The 18,521-nt window shown below is 42.2% G+C and overlaps 2 protein-coding genes and 1 long non-coding RNA gene across 4 annotated transcripts in view; 2 read left to right on the forward strand and 1 right to left on the reverse strand.

Moving 5' to 3' along the window:
- Nucleotides 1-3,732: 3,732 nt before the first annotated feature.
- On the reverse strand, nt 3,733-8,235 carry zic5 (zic family member 5 (odd-paired homolog, Drosophila)). The gene is made up of 2 exons (XM_023276644.3): nt 7,194-8,235; nt 3,733-5,794 (listed from the first exon to the last, which is right to left on the reverse strand). Exons 1-2 carry the CDS (start codon nt 8,233-8,235, stop codon nt 5,355-5,357), a joined length of 1,482 nt encoding a protein of 493 aa, XP_023132412.1. The 3' UTR covers nt 3,733-5,354.
- A 292-nt stretch (nt 8,236-8,527) lies between these two features.
- LOC129350005 (uncharacterized) overlaps nt 8,528-18,521 on the forward strand; it is a 74,343-nt gene continuing 64,349 nt past the window's right edge. For both annotated transcript variants that reach the window (XR_008603194.1, XR_008603195.1), the window contains exon 1: nt 8,528-11,458. This is a non-coding gene — a long non-coding RNA (uncharacterized LOC129350005). The remainder of the gene's footprint in view (nt 11,459-18,521) is intronic.
- Nucleotides 12,736-16,770, forward strand: zic2a (zic family member 2 (odd-paired homolog, Drosophila), a). Its single transcript, XM_023276645.3, has 3 exons — nt 12,736-14,238; nt 15,414-15,577; nt 15,742-16,770. The coding sequence occupies exons 1-3, from the start codon at nt 13,266-13,268 to the stop codon at nt 15,934-15,936; spliced, it is 1,332 nt and encodes a 443-aa protein (XP_023132413.1). The 5' UTR covers nt 12,736-13,265; the 3' UTR covers nt 15,937-16,770.

The raw sequence follows: 18,521 nt of genomic DNA on the forward strand, positions 1-18,521 counted from the left end.
GCACAAAGTAAAGAAGAAAATGCAGTGATTATAAAACATAGAGAGGCTTCTTTTTTATGCATTTCAATAAAAATTACTTTTTACATTTGTGTTGACAATATACCACACATAATTGGTATTTTTGAATTGATTTAAACACAAATTTTATGTCTAAGATTGCAATTATTTAGACAGCTACTGTACTTAAATGATAGAAATGCCTCATGGCACTTGTTCTTGTAATTTTAAACATGTTAGTGTTCATTTTACTTTCTCTGCCCTCTTTTACCTTTTCTTTTTCCTTTTTCTGACACCGAAAACACAAATTAATTGCAGGATGATTACTGAGTGTTCGTGTTTTTGTAGCAACATGTTTGGCTTTGAAACGTTCTAATAAGGCCCTTTTTAAATTAATTGATGAAAACAGAGGACCAATGATAAGCTGTTGTGACTGCTGGTATTCTTGGTGCCACTTAGCTGGAAAGTTGGAAGGGAGCTGCAAAGGACAGAGTCTAAATGTCAGAGAAGAATGAAGCAATTTCTTTCACAGCACTCAGAGCACTACTCAGGTTCTGATTATATTTAATGGTACAACCTGCAACCTGAAGGGAATTATGCCTTCAGGTTGCTCTGCAGAATATGCCAAACAGTAGAAGAGAGAGAGAGAGAGAGAGAAATACATTTTTTGTTAATAAAAAATACAAAAATGATGATGTGCTCACTGGGTAATTGATTTAATGAAGTTCCTATGAAACTAAAACCAAGTACAGGTCAGTTGAGTAACCCCCCGGCGCGCTCATTGTCAGATGTTTAACTCCCGCACTCCTTTGGGAAAGACATCGGGGCTAATAGGTGAAACCACAGCTGCTGAAGTTGGGCAGGAGAGGAGCGACATTCCACCTGCAGACGTCCGACATCCCGAGTGTAAAAACCCCGACAAAGAATGTTTAGTTTCCCCCCGTAGCGTTCACGATCCACAATTCAGGGAGGACAGAATCCTTCCTCCAAAAACGCACAAGTTTTTAGTTGCTCCTTTAGCCTGCTACTGACGTGTCCCCTGCAGGTTGGAAGTGCGTGTACTGTAGAAAAAACTACACTGACTGTTCTCCAGAGCAGAATAAAAGCTGAGCTTTGCTCGGCTGGAAGAAAAAGGAGAAAAAAAAATCAGCTTCGAAGGAGAAGTCATGGAGTTTCGAGTCTCCAGTTAACCGGGAGGAGAGACGTAACAGCAACTGGGCTGTTTGTTTTCTGACTTGAAACTTAAGATAGTTAACCAGGTAGAGAGCTTTAAAAAAAAAAAAAAAGTTGTCAAAACGCCTGGATAGCAAATATGTGGCCATCAAACCGGAGTGTTTGTGAGATAAAAGGAAAAATGTGACACATTGAGAAAGTTTGTATAGACGCACAGGTGTAATTCTGACGCAGGCACGCTTTAATGTGGAGTGTTGGGACACTGAATGTCCTAGTTATGAGTTTAAAACATCAGATCCCATCAATACGAGGCTTTATGCTGAAAAAAAATTTTAGTTATCAAATTAAAGCTCTTGTTTTGCTTGTAGCCTAATTTATACAGAAGTAAAGTGGAAAAATTGCATCAAAATCTAGAGTTCCTTAAATTCTTAATTACCCAGCATTAAACAACTGACAGTTATTTATTACAGGGTGTTTATTTGAGTTGAGCAGGTATTAAATAGTCCTTTAACGTTACTAAATGGATATGAATGTATCACATAAATGATTTACTATAAAATACCATCAGGTTTTCTACGTGTCAGTTTGATTTACGCACGCTCACTGCTCCTATTTTATTTCCATGGATCTGCATTTCACTTTGTCCCTCTCTTCTTCGTATTCACTTGTCACCTTTGGGAGCAGGAGATGTGGGATTTAATTTTGGAGCTGAGCAAAAACGGGGCCAAAGCTGTCACAAGGTGCTGCTGTTCTGCTGGTTGTGTTTTCTGGCTGAGGGTGGGGGTGTGAAGAGGTGCTGCCTGCGTCTCCACACCTGCTTTCCAAAAACATCTAAAGTAAATTCAATCACAGTTAATTTATATTATAAAATAGAAGTATGGAATTGTTTCTTCACTTTTTTTTCTACTTTTCCCCTCCCTCTCCTCTAAATCCACAGAAAGAAAGAAAAAAAAAAGGTGAGCCAGGCACACTTGCCGTTTCCAAGGCGCAGGTGCTCGGATCAAATGACCTGCGTTCTGGAGCGGACACTCTTAACTTTTGTGCCCAAAATGATCACTTCACACATGCAATTTTCGTGCGCATTGTGCCAACGGTATTCAGGAGATGGATAATGCTTGTAAAGTCTGACAAGGCGGCATTTGTTTTGGTTCTACGCTCGTCTGAGAAATTATCGCTCAACCCCTTTAAAGGGCGCAATTGAGAAGCAGCAGCGTTCTCACTGCGACTTTTCGCTTTGTCCTCCCTAAAGTGGCGTCTGCATGTCTGACTCTGCCAGTTACTGATTTGCAGGCAGTATGTTAAGGTGGCCCATGTAAGTGATTTCCACGGACATCCCACTAAAGGAGAACAAATCGCTGACAAAGGAGCGCCTTTCCCATTCAGCAGCGTCGTTAGGACAACCAAAAAGTATTCCTCAGATAATAAGTTCTACTTCAAAGCGTTTCTCACTGAAGGGTGACTGCTTCACTCCTTTTTATTAAGTCTCCCTCCTTTTTAATGCCGAAGGAACTGTCTCTGGTTATTTTTCACCGTGTTTATTTTGGAACATTCATTGAGCGTTTGTTTCCAAACAGAACCTACAAAGTACGCTCCTCTTCTGGCCCCTTTTAGCCCTTTAAAAGTCCACGCACAAAACACACAGGAGGCCCACGAGTGAATGAAGCAGGAGATAAAGTGTTTTTTTTTTTTTTAAATCATGAGAGGGCAGCTGTACATTTGGTAAAGATCCTGTAATAGAACTTGCAGATGTTGCTTTTTATTAATGCGTCACTGTGCTGCTTTTCTTGGACTGTAAATGGTGGTTAATATTTGCTGATTTCGTGTGAGCAGTTTTGGTGCCACTGTGTCCAGATTCTCCAGGTTGATCTGAGCCAGGTGTCTTAATTGAATATTTTTTTTTTTTTGTCATTTGGTACATGCTTCTTTTTTGTTTTTGACTTCGTTCAGCAATAAGCAGCCTGTGTGGAGGATGAAGCCAGCTACCTGCCCACCGCGTATTCGTGCTAAAAACGCGTATTTTTTGTGGACAAGGTGCATCCTCTGCTTTGATTATCGTTCATTTAGTGGCATTTTGAGTTTTTCATCCGAACATGTTCAAATCTTGAGCGTCTCACTGCCCAATTGCCATAGAAATCCTAACGCACCATGAAGACTGTCAAAGCAGCCAGGCCTTCCTCTCAGGAGCTGCAGCTCTTTGAAGTGGTGCAGAACTGGCGTTGGTCAATTTTAATTCTATGGACTGGACAGGCAACTCTTTGAAAGTGAGATTGTGCGTTTTAATGGAGGAAATAAGTGGGGGAACTTGTTTTATACACTCTATACAAGGCTTTGCTTATTGTCAGATATCTTTTTATCTTTTATTTTTCCCATGAATGATTCATGCCTCGGCTGCTTTGTGCTGGTCGCGCCTTTCAGAGGTTGCGCCATAAGGGGGCTATAAGTTTTCCCATTAGCTCAGTGATTAGTTTATACCAGCCTCCTTGGCCCGTTAGGCCTGTTTCTGAGAGCTGTGGATATTTTATAGAAATGTCAGGAGAGTAAATGAACAGAGCTGCTTCAACGTTTCCCTTTGACACTGATGCTTTCTTTACAGTTCATATTAAAAATGTTAATTATTTAAAGAGGAAAGCTTCCTTAATACATTGTACAAAAAAAGTATAAATCTCACAATCACCAGCTAAATGAACAGTCCAGTTATAGGCTGTAAATTTTCTAATTGCCTCACTTAATCAAATACACTCATAAATAATAATAATAATAATTTGACACTTGTTAATTATTTACTGTATATGTCCTGGTATTTTTTTATTATTACTTTTTTTTAGCATGACTGTTATGTTGTAAATTAAATCTTGAACATCAAGGGTCTGCACAATCATAGCTGATTCATCTCTCTTCTTTTTTTGTTTTTGTTCTTTTTTATCCATTATGTCCAATGGCACCATGCACCTCAATATGAAAGACAGATTACTACAAAAAGGCATGCGAGAAAGGGACTTTTCACATTACACAGCCTATTCAAGTAAATGTTTTCTTCTTTTACAAGAGCACAAATAAAAATAAAAAGTGAACCAAAACCAGGAAAAAAAAAGTGAAACATAATTTTGAAGAAAAAAATAAAACCATCAGCAGGGTACTACACATCACCAAAACTGATATTATTATTCTTTGGTGTTTCTGTAATTCCAGTAAAACATTGATACCAGCAAATAAATTACAATGTACAAAACAACATTTTTTTTCGTAATTAAAACTACACAACATTCACAAGCATCAGTTACAATTACATATATACAAATCCTACAGGGCCAAAGCCTGTCAGTGTAGACATTTAGGGTCTCAAGGGACTTACTGGACTCTTTAACAAGCATTACACTTGTGTATTTTGCATAAAATATAGTCTTAAATAGTTCTTAAATATTACAAAATTTCATCCAAACACATGTATTGTATAAATCTGAAAAAAGGAAATGAGAACCCTTAAGACACTCGGATGTTTGCCTCCTCTTTTTTTTCCTTATTGGTTTTTCAAAGTTTGTACCACATTTTAAAGAAATCACATGTAAGAATACAAAAAGTCTCATCTCTAGCCTGTAGATTTTGTCCACTAACTATTTGTGGCCACTTGTGGGGTCACACATAGTACCTTTATCCCCCTTTAAATCTCCATAACATGACAGTGATTGATTGCAGTGTAGTTACTAACTGCAAGAGGAGGATGGGAGGCCAAGGGGAAGATTTCAGCACACCAGTTGAGTCTTAAGACATGCAGTTAATTAAACTCTGCATATTAATCTTGTAGGAATTTATTTTGCAAATGAAATGTGGATCATGTTAAGATTTTTGGTTCTTTTAAACCGATTTTCAAAGTCAGATCTAATCTGAAACTGTGTATTTGGCAGGTATGATTTAGACTGTAGCTAAAGGTCAGGGGTCACCTAAGAGAATTTTCTTTCTCTTATAATTAAGCTCCCATTGCGTCCACAATTAATGTGATTTTTTTTTTTTAATTTGCACAGTAGTTTGAGTGACAACAGCAAAATTAAAATTAAAAAATAAACTGATCAGTATCCCAAACGCACGGGCCAGCATGGATCTACACACTTTTTTTTTTTTGTTTTGTTTTTAATAATGGGTCGACTAGATGGCAAAGTTGGACAGTCACGTGGTTGTAAAAAGGGGCATCAGAGCATCGTCCTTGGGTCTGAATTTCTGAAAGAGTCCTCGTCGTCCGAGTCCGACGTGGGGACGTCGCTGGAGGGGGTGTGGAGGTGGTTGGGCCCTGCGCTCCCCTGGCACACGTACCACTCGTTGAGGTTGGTGACCTGAGGGGAGAGGTTCGCCGAGCGGTTCCTGTGCGGTTCAGAGTTGGGCGACAGAGGGTCCCCGAGGGGGTTCGTGGAGGAGATGTAGGTGACGTTGGTGGAAGGGGGCGGCGGGGACTTGCAGTGCACCTTCATGTGTTTCCGTAGCGAGCTCGGGTGCGTGTAGGACTTGTCACAGCCGCGCACTTTGCAGTAGTAAGGCTTGTCGCTGGTGTGGACGTGAGAGTGCTTCTTCCTGTCGCTGCTGTTGGCGAATTTTCTGTCGCAGCCGTCGAACTCGCACTTGAAAGGCTTCTCCCCTTAAATAAACGAGAAGCAGATAGAGTCAGTCATGTGGGATCATGTTCCAGTCCTGGAAGCTGTCACGTTTCAGCCGCATTTAGTGTATTTGCAGTTTTAAGAATTCATAAACCTCAGTCGTGCTTGTCAACATACCACCTTCAAATAAATACAGGCAAAAAAAAAAAAACTATCTCATTAGTGTAGCAGTCACTCCTCTGGGGCTTCCTCCTCTCCAAAGCTTATTCACTAAACATCCACTACACCCCTCCACCCCACACCCACTAGTCCAAAGCATATTCCTGTGTGAACACGTGTAACATGCCTTTAGGCCTTGTGGTTTACATGTATGTGTGTGGATGTGGGTGGAAAGGGGGGCACTCAGGAGACCACCAGGAGATGTTTATGTACCCTAGTCGACTCTAGTTATAACTCTTCACACACACACACACACACACACACACACAATCACTGTCATATTAAAATGGAAACACGCAGCTTTTTTATTTTTTTTAAATCCTGCATACATATAAGGGTGACAATAAAGCCTCCAAATGTAACATTTCTAACTAAAATGACCATGCAACTCGGATTTTATTTATTTATTTGATAAATTATTTATTTGTTTCCCAGGGGATTTTACATGATGCAATAATACGGAGAGGCCTGTCTATACTGGTAGCAAAAAGCCAAATTTAAGCTAATTTTTTTGGCCAAAATAGATTCTTGAGCTATGTAATGATGACAAAAGTAGCTCTCACATATGAGAATCAAACGTACTGGAAAGTCAGTCTGTTATTAACAGTCACTGTCTGGAGGTTTAAGCACAAAGCAGCTCTGACGGACGTTTTATCATGCTGCAGTTGTTTTGCTCGACAGTATATCCGGATAGATTAGATTTCTTTGCAGCCAGCAGCACAGAGGCTGCATCATATAGCTGATTCTCCCTGTGGTCAGCAGGAAATCAGTGTCTCAACCTAATACATATGTTTTTGTTTAGACATCATGCATCATGTGATGGACTCGTCGATGTATAAACCGTGCTTTTGCGTGAACGTCCTGCGCCTGGAGACAATTACATTTACGCGTGTTCCAGCGCTGTGCTGCACGTACGTAAGCACGTTTTACAAATCATATGCCCTGATCCTTTCACGCCTACTGCGGGCGTCTCGGCGAGTAAAGGAGAAAAGTTTATATTTAAGAAAGGAAATGAAACACGTTAACGCGCTGTGCGAATGCGTGACTGAATAAAAAAGTTTTTCTCTCGCCTCTGTGCGCAATTACGCACGGCGGCTCTGTCTGTCTGTTTAGGATGTGAATAGTAAATCAAGGTCGCGTCGGATGTAGTCTAATACCCTGAGAACAAGCGATGTTTTTAAGACTGCGCGGTGCGAGTTTGAGACAATTAGAAGTACTGACCTGTGTGAGTTCTCTTGTGAATCTTGAGGTTCTCCGATCGAGCGAACACTTTTCCGCATCCAGGGAACGGACACGGGAAGGGCTTTTCTCCCGTATGAACTCGGATGTGATTTATCAGTTTGTACTTCGCTTTGAACGCCTTTCCTTCCCGCGGACATTCTTCCCAAAAGCAGACGTGGCTGCTCTGCTCCGGTCCCCCGACATGCTCCACCGTGACGTGGTTGACCAGTTCGTGCATGGTGCTGTAAGTTTTCGAGCAGGGCTTTTTCTGACTTTGCTCCTGGTCAATCCATTTGCAGATTAGCTCTTGCTTTATGGGCTGCCGCATGTATCTTAAAAACGCCCCCGCGGCTCCGTGAGGAGCAGAAGCGATGTTCACATTGAGGTTCATGGAGTTGTAGCTGTGGAGAGAAGACGGTCCATAGTGCTCTGGCCTGTGCCCGAAGTGCTCTGGCCTGCCGTAGATGTCCCCCGGTATACCCAGGCGCATCTGCCCATTGAGGGCATGGTGATGGGCACCTGGGGACGCCTGGTCGTGAAGTCCAGTGAAAAGTGAATGGGCCCCACTTTCCGTGTGCCCATAAGCACCTGTTGGGGAGATGAACATGCCATGGTGATGAGGGGAGGAGGCGGAACTATGCTGGTCGCCAAGTGCATGCATAGCAGAGGCTGAGAGTTCTCTCCTGAGGATGAAGTCCCTGCTGCTTGAGTAGCCTGAGTGGGGGTGAGCCACGGGGAAACCAACTGTGGTCTGAGCAGAAGTGAAAGATGCCGCGGTCTGGGCTTCGGGATGGCTCTGAATGTGCTGAGATGGGCTAAGTTTGAGAGCATTTGTCTGTGCCATGTGCTCTGGTCCAAATGGAGTGAGTGCCACTCCGGGGTCGTTGCCCAGCTCCCCAGGGTGGAGGTGGGCATGGTGGGAGAGAGGGTGATGCCCCCCTAGCCCCGGGAAGCCTGTCATATTCTGATGAGGAAGGGGTTGAGTCGCTGCCAAATCCGCTAATCTTATCGCCGGATTCCTCTTGCTTAAAGGGGGCTCCATATCTACACTGACAAGTCCATCCGCACTCACCGCAATTGTTTTTCACCACACCACGCTCTCTAAAACATGAGGAAAATATGTATATAAGGGGTCTATAAGTTCTTTTGTCCGGCTTCTAACTCTGCTTGCTCCTTTTCCCACTCTGTCCTCAAGCGATTGGCAGAACATACAACAGTTGGAGGACACAGTGGGGAATACAGTTTAGAAATGGCACTGCGGGTATTGGACGGATTTCGGTGACTGGCAGTTAGGAGAACGAAGCGATTGGCTGTCGTTCAGCGCAGGGGCTCAGCAGGGTTCCGCCCCCTCACTCTCTTTATCGCTGTTGACTCCAAAAAGTTGTACTCACAAAGTTACCAGCAGATCTGTTTGTGCGGCTCCATGTTTACTGGTGCTGCTGCATGTGGATGACCGAAATATCAGTTTTTGTGACAAGTGCAGCTTAGTTTATCCGTGTTTTGGTTTTGACCAAATGTCTCTGTATGGACATGATTTTTTTTGTCATAAAAAATAAATAATAATTAAGAGAAAAGGAAAACAAGCCAGCTGCTGGTGGATTTCTGTAGCTGGTGTTCAAGACACGTTCATGCGTAAAAACAAGAAGACGGCAGTGGCGCAAAGTTAATTCAATTAGGCTTTTTTAGGGGTTAAAAAGAATGGCTTCGAAAACACGAAGCTTTTTTTCAAGACGTAATATGAACTGTCAAGAAAATAAAAAATGCCAAGGGCACATGTGAGCAGACATTTCCACATTAAAATAAATAAGTAAAATACAGTTCAAGGTAAATCAATAAAACGCAGACATCAGAAGAATATCTTTTCCCTGGATTTAGGTGTTGTTAGTTTTAACCCTTTGCTCTCAGCAGCAGTTTATTGCTCAGTATTCTGTGGATATGATTCTTTTTCTCCATATGGCGATTACAAATAATTTGGCTATCGCAGTTAAATTTAAAGAAGCATTAAATTAAGTTTTAATAGTGCAGGCTGTCATTCTTCTATAATGCTGAAGGTAGGAAAACCAGCAAAAATCTCTTAAAACTTGATTTGTTCACTTTATTTTTTCAAACTTCCCCGTTTAAAAAAAATCACTTAATATAATTTAAGTTGCGGTTTTATTCTATGAGAAGTTAAAGCAGACCTTTTCTTGAGGTGTGAAGGTTCAGCAGTAAATTAAATCAGCTTGACATTTTATTTCAGTGACTGTCTTGGCAGCACCTTCAAAGGTGTTATTTTTTTTCTTTTTGCACACCAACAAACCATTATTCACCAGCTTTTTCCCCTCGTCTTGCTTCTAACCTGGCTTGGCAGACACTTAAACTGCATTTAGTTCACTTCACTGACAGATCATGCCCCTGTTGACAGCAGTACGTGGAACAGTTACTGACATGTCTTAATTCATGTTTCCAATCGAACTGGGGGGAAGTCGCCTAAAAAAACAAAAAACTACAAATAAGCAACTCGCAGGTTTTTGGAACCTGAAAAATAAATAAAATGTACGTGCAACTTCAGACATTGAACCAGTGGCGCACTGATCCTCCCTCGTGAAGTTTTCTTATTGATTTTCATTCTGTTAGAAAGGAGAGCTCCAGATCATGGGGCAGGTGCGCATCATGTTCCCATTGAAACTGATTTATGAACTTCATCATCAGCAACTGAGGTGAAGGCTTCACTTTAAGAATTTTTATTATTTACAAATGGGGTGTTGCAGAATTACATAGAATAAAAAATAAAACGCATATGAATTCATGTTAGGGTGATGTTTATTAGCAGGTGACCATTTTATTTAATTTGGACAATGACTCTGGCTCATGTTTATACTATTATTACAATTTTTAGGTCTCTAAAAATATATCACCCATGACCACCTATGTGTGTGTGTGTGTGTGTGTGTGTGTGTGTGTGTGTGTGTGTGTGTGTGTGTGTCGTTAAATAAATAAATATATAAAAAATAAATTATGCCCAGCTCCAAAAAGAGCTCCTGGAAGCCTCATAAAAAACCCAGAAGGAGCGGTGGGTGCATTGTTTATGATTTGTTTAGGAGGGGCCCCTGTTTCATACACAGTAAATTAAAGCAACACGGTAAATTGCAGCTAATTGATACACGGGCAAATTTAACACCAAAATATAGAATTTTGATGATTAAAATACCAACAATTTGTAAATATCATTCAATTACCACTTTATCTATTTTATTTTGAAATTTTAAAAAAAAAAAACCAGAATGGAGTTTCCTGAAAGAATGGGTTAATTTTTATTGACATATAGTTTCCACATTACCCCCCCAAAAACTGTCGATGCCTCAGAGAGAAGCGGGGGCGTCTTGAACCTCTCTCTCTCTCTCTCTCCCTCTCTCTCTTTAAAACAAAGACGCTTTGTCATAAACAGGGTTATTTTACCAAAAGGAGTCAAGGGGGCAACATATGTGGTCTTAACGGGTCATAGGTCAAACATCCATGAAACACAAGGTCACGGAAGCCACACAAGTAACCTTCCAGTGTGTCAACATATTGATACTGTCAGATAACACAGGGGAAGAAATACGCCTTTGGCACCCATTAGAATACGCAGCCGTGAGCGCCCTTCTGTGATCAAGACTGTTGATTTTATTGAGATTTCTTCTCCTGTCAGCTCCAACTTCAGATCACACTCTGAGCAGTGCATATTTCAAGCGATTTAATTGTTACATCTGCAGGGCCACGTCTCAATGTGTGCTTCTGAAAACCTGTTGAAATACTTGGTCTTTGGGGATTTTTTCAATAGGCTGGACCCCTCTTCTTCTCCCAAGCAGAAGGAAAACCCGCAACCATGTGCCTCTTCCCGATTGATTTTTTTCTTCCTCTAAATTTTGTTTTTTCACCCTATCTGGGGAAGGTTTTTTTTTTTTCTGTGGTTTTCCAGAGAAATAAAGAACTTCTTATAGGGTCGGCAGCCGTGACTTTGAACTTGGATCAGCTCCTGCGTTTCCTGTGGTGAGGGTTAAAATAGACTTGGAAGAATGGCACACAACGCTCAGCCTGTCCCACTCTGAGCTAGGAGACACACAATTTCAAAAAAAAAAAAAAAAAAAAGTTTTTAAAACGTTTTCCCTCTCGCCTTCGCCATTATTTGTCACCCAGAGAGACTCGGAGAGCTGAGACAGACAGACTGAGGTAGGCAGGCAGACAGACAGACAGGCAGGCAGGCAGACAGACAGACGGCAGAGCTGCTGGGATTTGTTGAAAATGTAAGTAAACTTCATTTGACTTGTGCGTTGTGTGTGTGGCCTGTGTGCAGATTCAGAGCATGGTTGTGGTGGGAAGTTGCCAGAAAATGAAGCAAATGCTTGTTTCCAACATTTCTCTGTGTGCGTGTGCCTGTGAGAGAGACAATGTGAATCCTCATGAGGAGGATTTTATGGTTAACAGTGGAAAAAATACAGCAGCAGCGTTATAATGACAAAAAAAACCCACCCTAATTCACAATCAGATAAAAAGAGAAGCACCCTAGTTTACAGCTGAAGCTCCATTACTGAGAGTTCAGGGCAGCCTCGACCTCACAGGTCACTAAGGGTTAACTTGGATCTTAGCACAGTTCACCACCATAACATGTAACTTAATTGGTGTGAACCACCGAGGAAGCACAACTAGCAGCATATAGACGCATTAAAGAACCAACAACAGGCGGTGGCGGTTGGGAGTGGGGGAAGCAGAGCACCACTACATGCCCAGTTGTGGTTGTAGAACCAGTGAAAAACCACTGGACTCCATATGGAGGCACACATGCTTCCTCAGCTGGGAAGAATTAGGTGGCTCAAAGTCAAAACTACACCTTGAAGAAAGAATCAAATAAAAATTGAGTGTATGTATATATATATATATATATATATATATATATATATATATATATATATATATATATATATATATATATATATATATATATATATATATATATATATATATATGACTGATTATATACCATAAATAGTCTTAAAATAGCCTCATTTTTATCGTTTACTTCTCTGCAGTCATACATTCATACAAACCTTATATTTTGGAACACAACACGGTGTCAATTTTCAGCTCTAATTCCACTAATGCCACCACAGTAACCATGTTTTACTTTGAAAATATCAAGTTACGCACGAGTTTTTGCGCAATATACACATCCAGATAAATGACCAGTTTCCTCATTTCCATTAACTTTCTACTTTCCTATTATTTGTCTTCCTAATCCACGTTCTCCTCCTTTATCCACACTACCACTTCGCACCTACAGAATATAAACAACAGAACCGTTCTCTCCTCTCTCTTGTTCGTGATCCTTCTCGCCAGCACCCCCCCCCCCCCCCCCCAAATCTTCTGCCTAAAAGTAGGCGGTAATTATTAGTGGAAAATGGCGTTGCGCTATTAAGTCGCCAAAGCGCTACCTGCTATTGGAGGGGCACCTGGGATTGATGAGGCGCTGTGGCCAATGAGACGGCGAGGAACGAATGAACGGGCTCCAGTTAAAGGGGGCGGAAGAGGAGGTAGAGCCAGTCCACGGAGAAACAGGGACCCTCCGCGATAAACACAGGCGAGCCAGAGAAATAAATACATGCCCAATTGGAACGGCGTTTTTTGAGATGCTCTCCTTCTGTGCGCGCAGGAGACACCTAGTAAGATAATTATTTAATTCTCTGAGTGTATTTTAACGCGTTTTAGCTGTCAGGAGGAGAGGACACAAGGAAACTCTTCATTTCGTCACATTTGGATTTTTTTTCTCACTCGCGCGAGTAAACTAGAAGTAAATTCGTTGCTCGATAAACCGAGCCTTTTTTTCTTGTTTTTATTTTCCTTTTTTCTTTCTTTCTTTCTTTTTTTTTTTTTTTTTTTTAACTCATGAGCGGAGCTGCTTTGAATCACGCCTGATATGGTGTTTCCAAGGCTGGAAGTTGAATCGTTGCGTGCCAGCATCAAGATTTGATTTTTTTTTTCTCCTTTAACTTATCCGCTGTGTAGCTTTGAGCTCTGCTGGTTTAAACGAGAACAAACACCCGCTTTTCTGAAATAATGTTACTGGATGCTGGTCACCAGTTCCCCGGACTGGGAGTGGGCTCATTTGCCAGGCATCACTCGGCCAGCGAGATGCAGGAGAGAGACTTGAGTTTGGCACAAAATAGCTTTGTAGACTCGGCACACATGGGTGCGTTTAAGCTCAACCATGATCTCTCTCCGGGACAGAGCTCTGCCTTCACCACCCAGGCGCCCGGCTACCCCGCTGCGGCTTTAGGGGCTCACGCCGCCCATGTCACGTCGTATGCAAGCTCTCCTTTCAACTCCACCAGGGACTTTCTCTTTCGTAGTCGCGGCTTCGGAGAATCCTCTCCGGCGAGCAGCCAACATACTATTTTTGGCCCCACGGCGGGATCCCTTCATCACTCCCACACAGACACTCAAGGCCACATTTTGTTCCCCGGGATCCACGACCAGCACGGCTCCCACGGATCCCCGAACGTCCTGAATGGCCAAATGAGGCTCGGACTACCCGGAGAAGTTTTCGGACGCTCCGAGCAGTATCACCAGGTTTCCAGCCCGAGGACCGACCCGTACTCTGCCGCGCAGCTGCACAACCAGTACGGCTCGATGAATATGAACATGGGGATGAACATGGCAGCCCACCACCACCCCGGTGCCTTTTTCCGCTACATGAGGCAGCAGTGCATCAAGCAGGAGCTCATCTGCAAGTGGATCGACCCCGAGCAGCTCAGCAACCCCAAGAAGTGCTGCAACAAAACTTTTAGCACCATGCACGAGTTGGTAACGCACGTCTCGGTAGAGCACGTCGGTGGACCGGAGCAGACCAACCACATCTGCTTCTGGGAGGACTGCTCCCGGGAGAGCAAGCCGTTCAAGGCAAAATACAAACTGGTGAACCACATTCGGGTGCACACTGGAGAGAAGCCTTTTCCATGCCCCTTCCCCGGCTGCGGAAAGGTGTTCGCACGGTCGGAAAACTTGAAGATCCACAAGAGAACGCACACAGGTAAATTCTTAACCCCACCGTACATTTACTAGTTTATTTTGTAGTGATTTATTTTAAATAGCAAGACTGATGTAATTGTTGTCACTGAGCGTGCATGCGCGTTTATTCCGTTGTTGTAAAATATGTGTCGTGCCAAGACAAACACACATCGAGATCTAATTACCAGCGGGTATTTTAGGCTGCTAAAGCAGATAGTATTCTAGAAACAGTTAAAGCAGATTTAGGGAGCCCGTCCAGGAGGGAGAGGAAATGCGTTTAGGATGACGGGAGAATTCGTTTCTTTCATGGCACGGCAGAATTTCAACAATTCTCTCTGCTGGGGGGAAAAATCCGAACGCGTAAAACAGAAATGTAACCAAGCCTGTGCGCGTTTTATTGTTTGGAGTAAACTTTAGAAATGGGTCAAAGGGGACAGTGGGAGCGTGTTGCGTGCGTCGTAGAGCAGCGTAGTGAATCATATCAGCGCGTTTACAGCTCACATCTCTTCCCCTTCAGCCACACACGTATAGATTTTTCCCGCTACTTTGGCCTTATTAAAAAAATATTTCGCTCCGGATCGATTCGTGCTTAATGTTTGTTTTAGGAGTTGTGTGTGGATTGAGTCCCAGCAGCAGTAGCAGTGTGAGGAATGCCTTTTGTTTTTCCTGTGCGCCCCTTTTGATACGAGCCAAGGTGCCAGACAGGGCCATTACCAGCATTTCACATTTGGACTTATTTTCTTGGGAAATACATTATGGTGCCGTGCCATGAAATTGCTCAGGTGCTAATTAGATTTTTATTGTCTCCCCAGCAAATGGTATGCCTTCTGTATAGGGGCCTGCTCAGGACGGCCTTGTCGCCTGCTTCTCCCACCCCCCTCTCCAAATCACTATGCGCATTATTTAGGCTAAATAAGATGCAGCAGCTCCCCCCATCCCATATTTTAAAGGGGGGATTTTTGCAACTTTTGCATATCCCAATTGAGTTTATGCTACGAGTTGTTTTCCATTTTATTTTAGAGAGCACATGTATAGGAGGTAGTCTGCACTCAACTTTTACAATTGGATGTGAGCGATCTACACAATCCCTGCTTGTTACACACTCAGCCTGAGGCGTTAGAAAAAAATCTGACGGTGTTTCTTGTTTTTTTTTTTTTTGTTTTGTTTTTTTTTAATTATTACTATTTCTTCCTGCAGGAGAGAAACCGTTCCAGTGTGAGTTTGAGGGCTGCGACAGAAGGTTTGCAAACAGCAGCGACCGAAAGAAACACATGCACGTCCACACGTCTGACAAGCCATATCTCTGCAAAATGTGTGACAAGTCCTACACACATCCCAGCTCTCTACGAAAACACATGAAGGTAAATGGCTCGTTGCAGGAAATGTGTGTGTCGTTTGTGTTTATTCTGTTGCTCACACACTGATTTTTGCAGCATTTATTCCCATCAAAATCCACATTTTACGCTCAGCTTTAAACCACATTCTAAAGACATTTTGTGTCTGTTTTTTTTTTTTTAATTCCCAGGTCCATGAAGCCTCCCCACCAGCATCAGACTCATCACCAGCAGCCAGCTCTGGTTATGAATCCTCCACGCCTCCAGGCCTGGTGTCTCCCACCACGGAGACCCAGAGCAACACCACCCTGTCCCCAGCCTCAGCTGTGCACAACACCACCAGCCACAGTGGCCTGTCCTCCAATTTCAGTGAATGGTATGTGTAGGACTTAAAGCTGAAAATGAAGCAACACACACTCATTTCACAGCACTGAGGCCATTCAGCAGGAGATTTGGGACACGTGCACGCGGGAGGCACACAAGCATTTGTTTATTTTCTAATTTTATTATTTTTCCGAGTCACCAGGGAAGATGAGGATTACCAACAGAGGAAAAATATGTATAATATCCGAGGTGTATTTCATATTGTAAATACTTACTAAAAAAACCCACTTTCCCATTGGTTGTGATAGTTTGTCAGTCTTTGGTGTATAGATGTTCCTTCAATGGTAGCTATTTCTCTAACTGGACTTTTAGTGCACATATTACGATAAAAAATTGTACTATAATGTTGAATATTGTGATCCTAAGGCAAATTGATTGTACTATACTAAACATCTATAAACTGGAAAGAGTGCCAAAGTTAACATTTAACTCAAACAGACCACAATATTATGCTTGTGAATGTATATTTTAGTTTGCTGGGCTTAACTTGTGATGTTTTGTGCTTTGCAAGTTTGAATTGTGAAATACTATCTGGAAGATTGTGAGGACAATAAACGTTGTGCCGTTGGATTTTTCTGTAACTACACCCTTCCTTTTGTAAATATCAACTGCCATATTTATCCATTTGTAATTAAATTATGGTATTTACTTGCTACAGATGAAACAGTATTTATAAAGAATGTTTCTTTACCTATAAATATGTACAATTACGAGCTAAACATGGGCAGTTGTTTCGTTCTGTGCTTTTGTTCAAAGTTTTAAGAGGTGTTTTCTTCCTTATTGTGATAAGAATTTTACTGCATACAAATATAATAAAAGGTGTTGCAAGTGCTAAATATTCTTTTGCTTTTTCATCCTTTTTCTGCGTTGGCTCGGTGCAGGTTTTAGGGAGTTGCATCTTGCTGGGCGGTTTTGTGTGTTTTTGGAATTAATCAGGGATTCTTTGAGAAATTTATGGTGTCAGACATTTAACATGGTCACCAAATATTCTCTCAAATACTCCCAGTTCTTGTGTTTGGGCTAAACAACAATGTGGTGTTTTTTAACCTCAAAGCCTGCTTATAGGCCCTAAACAACATGGCTGCTGTGGTGCTGAAATAAACAAGGAGCTTTGGGGAATTTTAAGTGTGCGGACACAATTTAAACACTCCTGGGGACAAACTGTGCCTAAAACAAGACTGCTTAAATTCCAACTAGTAAAAATAATCAGTTTAAAAGTTGACATTTTTAATAAATAAGTAAAACTCAAGCAAATAAAAATAAAAATGCTAATAATGCATCACTCTTGCACACACGTGCTTGTGGGCTGGAAAACTGTAAATCTTCTCTCTTCCATACATCCACATCTTGTCACTTTACATTTTAACCATGTCAGAGTTTATTTGAAAACACAGGCTGTTAAATGGAAACCCCTCCCCCCTACACACACACACACACACACACACACACACACACACACACACACACACACACACACACACACACACACACACACACACGGACACTTCACTGCACAGGAGTTTAGTGCAGGAACAGCCGTGAACTTGAGCTTGACTCGGCTTATGGTCCTTCACCGTCTAGAAGAGCAGCATCTTGCTCCAGTTTGGAACCTGTTCTGGGAGATGACCATATGCTCCCTCCGTCTTATTGTTATTAATTTAGATTGGCTTTAAAGAAAGGGAAAAAAAGGCGCTCCGGGCGTGTTTGAATGTGACGGTTTGCGGTGCTGTGATTAAAGATAATGACAGATTATTGTCTTGCGCACGGATGTGAGGCTCTTTGAAGGCAAACAGGCAAAAGCATCCCTGTCCAACTACAGGCCGTAAACATAAATAAATATAAAAAAAAAAAACAAGGTTGCATATGGATTAAATAGGGAAGTGAGTGTTTGTCAGCTGCTGTTGCTGTTTTGCTGGCTTCTGCTAATTGCGCATGCTTGCGTGCGGATAAGTCGCTGTCATTATTGTTCCATGCGTCGTGCTTCATGGATGTTGAGCACAACAAACACGTAGAGGGACTTGTTATAAGGCCGCAGCAGCAGCAAGTGGCACTCTGTCTTCCAGGGCTGCAACATTATACAAGCATTACTTGACTCATGTGTAGTAAATATAAAAAAAGAATGTTGTTGGGGATCTCCGTGGAAGCTATGCTGATTACAACCAGCTAACTATATCAACTAAAATCTATTAGAACCTAATAAAATATTTTTGATGCCTCTTTAAAATGCTTTCAGGCTCCTTTCCCATGCACGGTGCGCCTCACATCTCCATATATCTGCCAGTACAAGCTCTTATTTTGGAGGAAATCGTGTAATGGCTGGTGGGACGAGGGAAATAATGGGTTTATATGCAGAATATTTAGCACTTGAAATCACCTCGTAATGGCGCCTTGAGTTGGCTGGCCCGGTGACCTCCTCGGCTGAGGAAGGTATGACCTGAGGGGAGTGGGAAAGGTCAGCTCCACACAGTGTGTCCATGTCGGTTCCTGTTCGGCTCCTGCTGTGCTGATATTGATCCGCAGAGAAGGAAGCAGTTTTTTCTGCTTCTTTCTTTTCTTCTCACTGCTCTTTGTACATTGTTGGCTGTAC

The sequence above is a fragment of the Amphiprion ocellaris genome, chromosome 11 (assembly GCF_022539595.1).
Source record: "Amphiprion ocellaris isolate individual 3 ecotype Okinawa chromosome 11, ASM2253959v1, whole genome shotgun sequence".
NCBI classification, from domain to species: domain Eukaryota; kingdom Metazoa; phylum Chordata; class Actinopteri; family Pomacentridae; genus Amphiprion; species Amphiprion ocellaris.

Coding starts and splice junctions, on each gene's coding strand:
- zic2a (XM_023276645.3), top strand. CDS start 13,266: ATGTTACTGGATGCTGGTCACCAGTTCCCCGGACTGGGAGTGGGCTCA. Junction 14,239..15,413: donor CCACAAGAGAACGCACACAG/GTAAATTCTTAA, acceptor TTCTTCCTGCAG/GAGAGAAACCGTTCCAGTGT. Junction 15,578..15,741: donor CTCTACGAAAACACATGAAG/GTAAATGGCTCG, acceptor TTTAATTCCCAG/GTCCATGAAGCCTCCCCACC.
- zic5 (XM_023276644.3), bottom strand. CDS start 8,235: ATGGAGCCCCCTTTAAGCAAGAGGAATCCGGCGATAAGATTAGCGGAT. Junction 5,795..7,193: donor TCACAAGAGAACTCACACAG/GTCAGTACTTCT, acceptor CGTTTATTTAAG/GGGAGAAGCCTTTCAAGTGC.